The sequence below is a fragment of the Aulonocara sp. 'chitande type north' Nkhata Bay genome, linkage group LG3 (genome assembly GCF_057382095.1).
Source record: "Aulonocara sp. 'chitande type north' Nkhata Bay isolate Kocher_YH1m ecotype deep benthic linkage group LG3, A_spYH_male_GT1.1, whole genome shotgun sequence".
Lineage (NCBI taxonomy): Eukaryota > Metazoa > Chordata > Actinopteri > Cichliformes > Cichlidae > Aulonocara > Aulonocara sp. 'chitande type north' Nkhata Bay.
Genome location: NC_141346.1, coordinates 29,460,323 through 29,473,397, shown reverse-complemented (window position 1 = coordinate 29,473,397; position 13,075 = coordinate 29,460,323). Strand labels below are relative to the sequence as shown.

Sequence of the window (13,075 nt, the reverse complement as noted above, 5' to 3'; positions counted from 1 at the left end):
GTTGGCTTCTCTCGGTTTTTACTACTACTAATCATTTTAAAGCTCCGTTTTTAAAGCCTTACGATGTAACTACAGCCCAGCCCATGCAGCAGTATATTAATGACTAACCTCCTATTGTGGATGGATTATCTCAGTTGTTGTCCTGACTGACATTTGGTCCGTTTACAGCATATGTGTCAAAGTCAAGGCCTGCGGGCCAGATTTGGCAATTATTATGGCCCCTGGGATGATATTTGATTAGTATTAGAATCGGCCCGCAGGTCATAGCCGCCTGCTGGGGTTTTGCACGCACCAATACTCCATTCCCCACAATACAACGGAAGCCCGCGAACTCACTGCAGTGCCAGAAGCGGGGCTCGGCTTCATTATTCATTCATTATTCATTAGCATTCAGAGCAGATGTCAACTTGCAGCAACTCCCCTCCCCAATAATGGCTAAACGGAAGGTGTACGGTGAGCACAGGGTATTTCAAGCCAGGTGGGAGGCAGAGTACATGTTCATGGAGGTAAAAGGCAAACCTGTTTGTCTTCTGTGTGGAGAAAGTGTGGCTGTAATGAAAGAATATAATCTAAGACAGCACTATGAAACCTCTAAGAAACACAAAGATAAGAATATGGACACAGGTCAAAGGCTACAGAAGGTGGAAGAATTAAAACGAGGTCTTAAGTCCCGGCAGGCTCTGTTCACAAAAGCAAAATCACAAAGTGAGGCTGCTGTCAAGGCGAGTTTTCTTGCGGCAGAAGAAGTTGCAAAATCAGCCCGACCATTTAGAGAGGGAGAGTTTATCAAAAACTGTATGCTTAAAGTTTGTGACGCAGTCTGCCCAGACAAAAGGCAACTATTTTCAAACGTGAGCCTGAGCAGAAACTCTGTTGCTGAACGTGTAGACCAGCTGTCCACCAATCTAAAAGAACAGCTTGTGGAAAAGGGAAAAGATTTCATTGCATATTCCCTTGCTGTGGATGAGAGCACTGACACAACTGACATTGCCCAGTTGTCAATTTTCATTCGTGGAGTGGACTCCAGCCTGACCGTAACAGAAGAGTTTTTGGCGTTACATCCGATGCATGGCACGACTACAGGACAAGATCTGTATGAAGAGGTACCCAGATGTGTAAATGAGATGGGACTGCCTTGGGAAAAACTCGTGGGATTGACAACAGAAGGAGCACCCACGATGTGTGGACACAGGAGTGGATTGGTGGCAAGGATACGTGAGAGGATGCGGGATGAAAATGTCACAGAGGAGCTGTCAGCTTATCACTGCATAATACACCAGGAGTCGTTATGTGGCAAAGCCTTGAAAATGGAACATGTAATGACCATCATAACGCGTGCAGTTAACTTCATCAGAGCCAAAGGTTTAAATCACCGCCAGTTCAAGGCATTTCTGGGAGAGTTAGATACAGAGTATGGTGACTTGCCCTATCACACAGATGTGCGATGGCTAAGCCAGGGAAAGGTGCTGCAAAGATGTTTTGAGCTTCGTGAGGAGATCTGTCTGTTCATGGAAAGCAAAGGGAAAGACACAACAGAGCTTCGAGATGAAACATTTATGTGTAAAATGGCGTTTCTGTGCGACATCACAAGCAATCTGAATGTGATGAGCCTGCAACTGCAGGGACGGGGGCGTGTCATTTCTGATATGTACAGTACGGTGAAGGCGTTTAAAACCAAGCTGAGTCTGTGGGAGACTCAGATGCAGAAAGAAAACTTGAGCCACTTCCCCAGCTGTCAGACCATGAAAGAGAAGCTCTCTACCGCTGTGTTCCCAAGTGCACAGTTTGCCGATAAACTCAACATACTTGCCGCTGAGTTCCGACGTCGATTTGCTGACTTTGAAGCTCAAAAAAGCAGGTTTGAACTACTTGCCAATCCTTTTGGAGTTGATGTGGAAAGCGCACCACCAAAGCTCCAAATGGAGTTGATTGAGCTCCAGTGCAATGACACACTGAGGGAAAAATATGAGAGAGTGGGTGCCGCTGAGTTTGCACGTTTCATCCCCGACACAATGCCTCAGCTGCGCATCCAAGCTGCTCAGACGCTCTCTGTGTTTGGCAGCACATACCTGTGTGAACAATTGTTCTCTTTGATGAAGCTAAACAAAACATCACACCGGAGCCGTCTTACTGATAAACACCTTGACTTAATCCTGAGGATTTCCTCAGCTCAGAGCCTGACCCCGAACATTGATGAACTCGTACAAAAGATGAGACACCACCAAGTATCAGGCTCAGTCTCAGACAAGTGAGTATCGCAGAACATTTACATACAGAGATGGGCAGTAATGTGTTACTTGTAAGGTCTTGGCTCAATAGGTTATGTGCAATCATTTTAATATGTTTTAATTAACATTGAACCAGTCCGGCCCTCAGCTTGTAGCAAATTTGTTTTTTTGGCCCTCTGATGTATTTGACTTTGACATCCCTGGTTTACAGCATCCTGCCATCCAAGTGCATTTGCCCCTAACCATTGGGAACTCTCGCATTAACTTTTATCGAGTGGAAAAAAGTCCTCCGTTTGCCCTCCAGCCTCACTGTTTATATTATGCTAAGATAGCTGTGTTGCTAGCGATCACGTAGCATATCATCATATACCAGCAAGCCAAACTTCATGTCACGGTCCCCGTGTCTCTCTGGTTGGCCCACGCTGGCTACAGGTTTTGTTGTTGTTAGTTTTGGTTTTTTGTCTCTCCTCCTCCTCTCTGGGTGGAGTTCATTACGGGCTCTCACTCTTGGCCCACGCACCCGTGTGATGGTGTCCACCTGCGGCTGATCTGGCTGATTTCCCCAGCTGCTATTTAAGGCAGTGGCACAGAGCAGCTCACCGCTGGAACGTTGAACCACCTGAGTTCGTGCTCGCGGCATATTCAAAGAAGAATCGCTTACATGTGTTTTATGTTGTGGAACTAACCTTGACCTTCTGTCTGTAGATTCTGGACTGAATCACCAGACCTGTCCAAGTGGGGCAGTGTGTGGAGTGTTGGAGCGAGTGCGGCTGAAGAGGAGTGCGTGTGTGCGGAGGAGCGGTGGCGGTGACTGAGTGGAAGAGGAAGCGTGTGTGTGGATTCCCCCCCCCCCCCCCCCCCCTTCTCTCCCTGGAGCCCTGGACCCCCTCCCAACTCACTGTACATATATTTTGCACTAAGGTGATCCCTATTGTAAATAAATCCCCTTTTTGTTTCCTTGAAAGAACTGTCTGCGCGTGAGTCCGTTCAGTAGCCATGACACTTCAGTAACAGTACAAAAGTCACTGCTGTTTACTTCTCTGACTTCATTTATGTCTGAAGTAATAGCAGAGCTGTAGGCCTTAATTTGTTTCAGAAATCTCTCGGGCAGAACATGGTGTATTATATTTAGATGGAAGCAAGCGAGCTAACTCCCTGCTAACTTCTAACTCTGTTAAATTTCATAAATTCAGTTTTCATGGATGCCTGGATGCTAAACTTAATTGTTACACCTAGTAAAGCAGCAATGCTGATCATTTTATTACAGATGAAATCATTTAGACAGTTTTTCAAGTCTCAGTAATGCTGCAGTGATCTATTGACGTAGGGACTAGCAGCGGAGTTTGGGCCCAGACTAGTGATGGTAAATTCGATTCTTTTTACTGAATCAAGTTTTAATGAGTCACTCACCAAAGTGAATCGGGTTTCTTGAGTCATTTGAGTCACTGAGTCAGTTGACCAGAGATTGCAAAAATGTACATTTTCACTCAAACTTAATTTGTTTCTCTTTTCATGTAAATCCTACTGCTAAGATGAATGAATGTAAAAGAAAACAAGTATTTTATAGAGCAAAAAAGAGCAAAAAACTTCTAAAGGGAACATTTATTTTGTTTATTTTTATTTTATCAGTATTTTCCTTAAATGTGTCAAATATATATTTTCTCATCTAAATGTCCACTGAGCTGTGAGCCAGGGGGCGGTAATGCGCCTTAACATTGGTGGCCAACCAAGACCCGACGCCTTAATGCCCACTCACATCCTGGGCCATCTGACCTCAGGAATTCGCATGATAATTCGCAGTCCATCTGCATCTAAAGGATAAAGGACACTCTTTCGAGGATGCCAATGTTCACATTTTGGACAGAGAGGACAGATGGTTTGAAAGAGGAGTGAAAGAAGCCATCTATGTCCACTGTGAGCGACCATCTTTGAACAGAGGCGGTGGTTTACGACACCAACCCTCTGCCATCTATAATCCAGTTTTGAGATCCCTTCCCAGACGCCTTAACGCCCACTCACATCCTGGGCCATCTGACCTCAGGAATTCGCATGATAAGGTTTGGCCAGGTTTCACAATGAACTTACCCGAAACTCTGGCTGATTGGGACCCACACCCAGTTTCACACCATGGCTCAGGCGATTAGAGGATCATCAGGTGGTCCTTTTGTCCCTCTTTGGGGGGACACTCCCACTAGGTTTATATCTGGGACTCTCCACCAGTTGACCTTAGAACTGAAGAAGCTTCTCGGATGAGAGGTGAAACGTCTTCAAGTAACTTAAAGAAGTCCAGACGCTTTTCTTTGCAAGCTCCTTTGACTACGATGACCTGGATGACTGAGAACCGTCACAGACAACCAAGAAGAAGAAGAAGCTGTGAGCCAGGAGGAGGGGGTGAGTGAGTCCTGAGTGATTCGCTTACACTACGATTCAACACAGCAAGGGAGAGGGTGAGTAACTCAAATGTGTTGTTAGCAGAGCGCCGCTACTGTGAACCGAGGAGCTATTGTCTTGATGTGAGCTTCTACTCAGGGTTTTTTCTTCTAGTTCAGAGCAGAAATGTTTTTGTTAAGAAACTGGCTGTTATTTTTTCCCCACGATTTTAATTATGAACTAGATATATTTCTACTAATGGAATTAGTTTGATAACAGCAACAGGGATGAGTCAGTGAGTCATTTGCGCTGGTGAATCATGATTCACGAGTCAGTAAAGTGATTGGATTGAACGATTTGTTCACGAATTGAATGGCTAATGACATCAGACTTAAAGACCGGATATAAAGCTACTTTAGGTAAATGTCGTTGTGAGTAGGCACTATATAAGTAAAATTGAATTGAATTGGATGTTTTGTTGTTGTTGTTTTTGGGCAGGATTTTGAATTGGATTTAACAGAGAGCCAATAAAGAGAGAAGCCAGTATAGGATAAATATGCTCTCTTTTTCTAGCCCCTGCTCTTGCTGCTGCATTTTGGATCAACTAAAGGTGTTTCAGGCAGTTGTATGACATCTTGATAATTACGAATTTGCCATGAGTCTGGGTTTTGTACGCAGTGTTTTCGGTTTTGGATTTTTGATTTTCGTGTATTTAATATTTTGAGGCAAAGGTCCTAGTTTTGGTCGTTATAGTTTTGAGCTCTGTTTGCATCCCTAGGTCTCAGTTTGATATCTAGCCTTAGGTTTTCTGTTCTCATTCCCTGTCCTCTTGTGTCTAGTTTCCTTTTGTATTATCCCTCTTTGAAGTCAGTCTTGTCTCAATGTTAAATTTTTTTTCTGCAGTCATGTTTCTGTTTAGTCTATCCTGTCTGCAAGTTCTGTACCCGTTTTCTCACTCTTGCCTATGTGATTTCCCGAGCATCTCCTGTGGTAGTTACTTGTGCCTTCTTGTCAGTGTTGGGAGATCACTTTTAAAATGTATTCCACGACAGATTACAGAATACATGTCCCAAATGTAGTTTGTAACGTATTTCGTTAAGTTACTCAGTGTGATTGACATATTCTGAATACTTTGAATTACTTAATATAGTGTCATGCTTTTTACAACTACAGTGGAACCCTGACTTACGAATACCCTGTTTCACGAAAAATTCAAGTTACAAAGGCACTGAACGGCAATATTTCTGCCCGTGTAACAGCAAAATGCCCGAGTAATGAAATCGGCTGGCTCTGATTGGCTGAGCCTACGATGCCCACAATGCCTTCCGAATAATGTGACAACCCCTTGGCTTCCGTACTTGCACTTCGCTGTTCCACTTGAACGACGTATTGTTGTTCTAGTTAGCAATTAGCCTATAGCCTATCGTTCAGCATCGCCTCACTCAAAACGTGCAATGGGTGATTCGACTTACGAAAATTTTCGACTTACGAAAGACTCTCAGGAATGAATTAATTTCGTAAGTTGGGGTTCCACTGTACATGAATGTACTATTGCTGTCACGGTCTCTGTGGCAGACAATGGGGATGTGGGGAAATTGGACCCAAATGCATGACTTAGTGCAAAGAAAGCAGTGCATTTATTTACAGTGAAACGAATATTACATAACAATAAATCCCTGTGAGTTCCCTCAACTCCTGTGATGTGCCTTCTTTCCAAAAGTCGATATTTAATCCTGTCTGCACACGTGTCTCCACACTCCCCACGCTCGCTGTTCTCTGTTGTCCCACGCTCCTCCTGGGGGGAAACAATAGACCAGGGCTCTAGAGTGCGACCAATTTGGTCGCGTTTGCGACCAAATTTTTCAGTGGTGCGACTAAAAAAAATATTTGTTCGCACAGGTAACAAAAGAAAAAAAAAATCTCTGCAACTCTCCGTGTGGTCAACAACAGACACACATTATGCCCCTATCGTGGATTAAACCAATCAGAGATAGTCAGGGGCAGGACCTCTCTGATTGGCCATGGTCCAGTTGAAAGTGCAGGTGGAAGAGAGAGGTGAGTAGCTTGAATAAAGCGATATCAATTCATTAACGGATTCCACACAAAGACACACAGAGCGGACCCGACGCATCAGAATCAGCTTTGTCTTTCTCGGCTTTCTCACCCGACGGCCCGTAGACGGACACGCTGTCGGAGCTTAGCTATTCTGATGTGTCGGGTCCGATATGTGTTTATGTCTTTTTTGCATTACATTCTGAGCTGCAGGTTTTGTCTGTCTCCAACCAAAATTCGCCGAGCCAGCAGCAAAGTAAGCAGCAAACTACGCTTCACATTTGATCAATGTCGTCATGAATTCCCTCTGACTTTTGCTGTTTTGCTTCCACCACAATAAAAATCACACTTCATGCACAGCTCTCTCTCTCTCTGTACTTCAAGAACAGTTTCCCATCTCAAATCTCTGTTTTCTGCATTATTCACTTATTACCCACCAGTCTACCGTTGTTTACAGCGCTATCTTTTTCTTTTTTCACTTAAATGACCTCGGACAAGAAAGCCTAATTTCTGCTGTTCAATACTGAAGAAATTTAAACTTCTTTAAATTATACAAAATTGCAGAATATTGCAGAATATTTTTAAGGTTATCTGCTATAAAAAGCCAGACCAGGAAAATCTCCTTCATGTTTTTCTGTGTTTTATTCTCAGTTACTTTCACACAAAGGCATCTGCTGTGATGTTCACAATTCTGATGAAGTCTCACATGTATTAGTACTGATAAATGATCAGAATTATAATATTTCTGACTGTCTGAGGCAAAATTGAATCGAATCAGGACTTTGAGAACCGGAATCGAATGGATTACAGAAATCAGTGATGATACCCAGCCCTAGTGAGTAGCCTACGCCCGAGAAGTGGATGTAGCTGTGGGTAATAAGAAAAGATGAAAAGAACTATTGATAACTTTTTTGTCAAGTTAAGGCCTGATCCATCTGAAGTTCATAGCCACTGCTCTGACACAGTGCCATCAATCTTTGAATGTTGAAAAAGCACAGTGTATCCAGAAAACACATTATATGCTGCAATAAATGCACTGCCCAAGTGTCCCCTCTCCCCACTGCCTTTCAGCAGCATGCAAAAGCAAACAGGTCGTCAGAGGAGGCCAAGATGATGATTAAGTTTAACATTTTCTACAATATTGACAAAGCACTTTAAGCACAAGTTTGTTAGTTAATAATTTAGAAATGAATATTGTCTGTATGGACTCCCCCCCAAAGAAAGTGCACATGTAAAACTGCGGTGTTAAGCGATGTGGTTGAAAAATTTGAGTGTGCCTAACTTTTGTGCCAGTACGCCTAAATTTTTAAAGTTAGGCATACCGCCCATGTCAAAAAGTTAGTCTAGAGCCCTGCAATAGACGCAGCTGTCAAAACACTTAATTCCAGCAGGCATACACTCTAGTGATGGGATTTCCGGCTCTTTTTAGAGAACTGGTTCTTTCGGCTCGACTCACTAAAAAGAGCCGGCTCTTATACAAAAATCAACTATTCACATTTCAACTTTTAACTATTTAAATTTTCAGCTTTTTCCTTTTACAAATTTAAAGTGAAACAACACAAAACACTGCAAACCACAACACAATTAAATATAAATTATAATATGAAAACAAAAAGAACATGCATATTCTCTGTCATATGGGCCTGCATGAATAAACTTTCTGAATCCTTTGTCATCTGCAACTGAAAATAGTTGTGGATGATTACTATACCTTTCTAATGTGACGTTGTTGTCCCTAGCTCTCTTTCTCTCTCTCTCTCTCCCTCCCGCTCTGTTCCTGTGCTACTGAGTGTAACTACCGCCCCTCCCCCCTCTTCCCAGCGTAAAGCACAAGGCTCGCATGCTGAGTGAAGCGGAAAAAAGTGCGAGAGAGAGAAAGAAAAAACAAAACACGGCTCGCGATAAGGAGCCGGCTCGCGTCGTTCACGTCAAAGAACCAGCTCTAAGAGCCATTTCGTTCGCGACCGACCCATCACTACTTACTAGCCAATCAGTGATGTATAGATTGCAGTTCTTTTAAATGAAATGAAAGTCATTAATATAACATGAAAAATAATTACCTCTTAACAATTTTCTTCCCATATTTACATTATTTCTGTCTTTATATCAACTAATATAAATTGGTATTAACTGAACCCTTTTATATTCAGTAATCCTTCAACCTGTCACACATGGACACGAGAACAGCAGCACAGTGCATAAAAACACATATAATATGACAGGAGTCCACAAGCCGTCATGGACCCTGGGTCACTCAGACTCAGGTCCCTGACAATTGCTGTGTGATTTATTACTATTACTGAAGGCTACCAATACCAACTAGATTTTAAATCTTAATATAAAATGAGTTACAGTTGGGTGGACATTAGGTGAGGCTGCACTTTTTGCAGTGATCTCGTATTTCTGTATCAGTAATATGTTTTCTTTTTGTCTATTTTTAAAACTGCATATGATAATTTGCAGCGAGCAGGTTAATGCTATTCATCTAGTTTAAAACCGGCATGTTAGTATGTTAACATATATATGTTAATATATAGACATCCTGAAAGCTGCTCTAAGAATGATCAGATTATATTTTAAATATTTGTTTGACTCTCTTCCAAACCCTAGATGTCTGTTGTAGGTTTTGGGTCCATCCATCCATTTGCTTCCGCTTATCCTTTTCAGGGTTGCGGCTGTCATAGGGCGAGAGGCGGGGTACACCCTGGACATGTCGCCAGTCTGTTGCAGGGACAACACACAAGGACAGACAACCATTTGCACTCACATTCACTCGCACATTCACACCTAGTGGCAGTTTGGATTAACCAATTAACCCATCCCCACAAGTTGCATGTCTTTGGACGGTGGGAGGAAGCCGGAGTACCCGGAGGGAACCCATGCAAACACGGGGAGAACATGCAAACTCCACACAGAAAGACCCCGGCCTGATGGTGGAATTGAACTCAGGACCTTCTTGCTGTGCGGCAACAGTGCTAACCAGTGGTATTTTAATCATGGTTATTTTATCGGTTGCTGGACATACACAGCTGCAGCTCTTTCGCTGCCAGCTCAACATAACAACAACATAACAACAACTGTCACAATCCTGAGTCTTAGTTTATTTTGATATCTATGGTTGATGTTTAAGTTCTTTGGGTTTTCTAAGTTCATTTGTTTATTATTTCCCCTTGTGTTTTCAACCCCTGTGTCAAGTCTCCCTTGTCCTTTGTGTTTCACGTCTGCATGTCTTTTGTTGTCAAGTTCATGTTGTCATGTCTCCTTTGCATTATGTTTCTTGTTTTATTTTGAAGATGTCCTTTGTTAGTGTGTCAGCTGTTTCCTCATGTGTTTTCACTTCCCTTGATTGCCTCCTGTTTATTTAGTCTGTGTGTTTTCAGAAATTTCTTGTCGTTTCGTTCAACCACAGTCTGCCACGGCAAACTGTGTGAAGTGCGAAGAGTGGATCCAGGTGCGGACATATTCAAACTCAACATTAACTAAGGGTTAGCTGTTTATTAAGGCAGACGAAATGGTACAAAAATAAAATGCCAAAAACAATGCAAAATGAAACGATAACATAAACTGGGTAAATTAGAAAGGAAACATAAACCATGAAAAAACCCAGTGAACAGAAAACAAACAAGAAAAACTCTAAACATGGCATAGTGATATGGAAACCTGAAAGCATGACATGGCATGGAAAAACCGCAGATGATTTTTTAATTTTTTTCAAAATAACATTTTGAAGAATAAAAACCTGTGGGGTCATTTTTCCATCTAAGGGTTAAATGAACTGAAATCAGTAGTGTGATCTCCAGTCTTGATATAGGGAATGAAAGAACTGACAGCCATTACTTTAATCAACCTGTCTCAGTTGTTTTAACTCTTAAGTATCACAAAGTAATGTGGTAACATCTGGACTGACGAGTTTACTTGTCAGAATTTTAATCGCTAGTTTAAAGGCAGTTTAAAGGTTGCAGCCATTGCTCTAACACTGTATAAATGTAACAGGCCTTAGTGCTGGTTCTAATAGTCTGAACTGCTTCCAGCTTTATTTGTGTAGAGCACAGCAGCTTACAAAACACCTAGCTAACTCGTACAGCTGCGACATACAATTTTCACAAGCTAAGATGACCTTAAAATAACGGGGCTACGTGCGGTGATGCGTTAGCTATGTTAGCGCGTTACCTTCAACAGGTGGTCGAACTAAGTAAACAGGCGCACAGTCAAAGGTTGAGCTCACCGTTTCGCTGCAGGGTCCCTTCATTTAGGGGGTGGGCGATATAAACGATATACGATAGAAACGATATAAATTTGGCCAACGATAGAGATTTTGACTATATCGCTCTATCGCAATAGCGCATGTTGATGATGTCATCAAGCTGCGCCTGTTTTGGTCAAAAGCATCGCAGTGGCTACAACCATTATCATCTGCAAATTATGGCGGGCGACAGTCATAGCACAGAGATGAAGCACTTTTGAAATATGGGGAAAGCCAAAAACTGCGCTTCCTCCACTTCTGTAACATTGATTCATTAATGTTGAATTCTCTTGCAGCTGTTCTATTCCCATGTTGTTGCAGTATATTAATAACTAACCTCGTATTGTGGATGAATAATCTCAGTTGTTCTCCTGACTTTAGTTTGGCCCGTGTAGCATCCTGCTATGCGATTGCATTTGTCCCTGACCACCAGAATCCTTCACGTTAACTTTTATCAAGTGGAAAAAAAGTTGGCGTTGATCCTCCAGCTTTACTGTGCTAATGTTATGCTAACATAGCTGTGTCGCTAGCAATCACGTAGCACAACATTATATACCAGCTAGTCCAACTTCAGTAACCCTGCAAATGCCACTGCTGTTTAGTTTTCTGTCTTCATTTGTGTTGGAAGTGATAGCAGAGCTGTACGTTTTAATTAGTTTCAAAAATCTCTCAGTCAGAACATGGTATGAAATGTTTAGGTGTAAACTAGTGAGCTAACTTCCTGTTAACTTCTAACTCCGTTAAATTTAATAAATTCTGTTTTCATGGATGTTAAACTTAATTGTTACACCCAATAAAGCAGCAATGCTGATGATTTAATTAAAGATGAAAGAATTTATACCGTTTTTAACTCTTAGTGTCCGTTTGACTTTGGGACCTGTAGTGGACGGAGTTTTGGACCCATTCTTCACATATCCGTGTTGAGCAGAGTGTTAATGTCCTTTGTTCAAGCATACACGCTTGTCAGCAGGCGAAGCTATGAGCTAGAAAAATCCATACAGACAGCCTGTGCCTGACCAACCAATCAGAGAGCTCCTTATATCCCATGGTGTGGCTAATTTGCATTGCAGCAGGATTTTTAAAATTAAGTTGCTAATCCAGCTTTATGGGCTCAAATTGTGGTCATCAATATTTTATACCTGTAAATCAAATGTGTATTTGTGTACTGAGTTTTGTAAACTTGTAAACCAAAATATGTCAAAATTTTATGTTTGTCCATCTACACATGAGAATTTGTGTGTTTGTAAAAAAGATTTGTGTTTGTAAAGAATACTTACACAAGTTACAATTATTTTGGTAGGACTGCTTTCAGATACAAAGCAAAACACTACGTGTAAAACTACGCTCAGGTTCCCTGGCGGTGTGGATTTCAACTTACAAGTATACAGCGAACAGAAAAGAGAAATTAATTTTGAAATAAGGAGTGGAATCACCATTTTAAAAAGCATTTTGAAAATCAATTTATTAAATTGGTATTCAAAGATGCATTTTGAAATGTTGTTTTTAAATGTGGAATTCAAAAATGAATTTACAAATGTAGAATTTATTCTACAACTCATAATTTAAGCACAGAATTCTTTATTTCGATGTGCGTGGCTCTTGTGGTCCTCCATACAAAACCCGTGGAGATCAAATGACCACCGGTTTCACGTTTGCACAGCTGCTTTCTATGTAAGCTTTGAGGCATGGCTGGGCTAGCCGGAGTGTCTTAAAGAGGTCATCCCGCGTACATATGGAATATGTAACGGCATAATATGATAAAGAACTAGTTTGTCAGTGTCACTCCAAGACAGGATGTTTCTAATTTAGTGCAAATTAAAAAAATCAGTCCCAGAATTTTGCTTAGTATGCACATTGAAGGACATACAGTGGGGCAAAAAAGTATTTAGTCAGCCACCGATTGTGCAAGTTCCCCCACCTAAAATGATGACAGAGGTCAGTAATTTGCTCCAGAGGTACACTTCAACTGTGAGAGACAGAATGTGAAAAAAAAATCCATGAATCCACATGGTAGGATTTGTAAAGAATTTATTCGTAAATCAGGGTGGAAAATAAGTATTTGGTCAATAACAAAAATACAACTCAATACTTTGTAACATAACCTTTGTTGGCAATAACAGAGGTCAAACGTTTACTATAGGTCTTTACCAGGTTTGCACACACAGTAGCTGGTATTTTGGCC

General features: G+C 41.6%; 1 protein-coding gene across 1 annotated transcript; it reads left to right on the top strand.

Annotated features, from left to right (window-relative positions):
* Positions 1-431: 431 nt before the first annotated feature.
* On the top strand, positions 432-2,252 carry LOC147335063 (general transcription factor II-I repeat domain-containing protein 2). The gene has a single exon (XM_086287445.1). It carries the CDS (start codon positions 432-434, stop codon positions 2,250-2,252), a length of 1,821 nt encoding a protein of 606 aa, XP_086143571.1.
* Positions 2,253-13,075: the final 10,823 nt, after the last annotated feature.

What these genes read in the sequence shown, in the direction of transcription:
- LOC147335063 (XM_086287445.1), top strand. Translation starts at nt 432, where the DNA reads ATGGCTAAACGGAAGGTGTACGGTGAGCACAGGGTATTTCAAGCCAGG.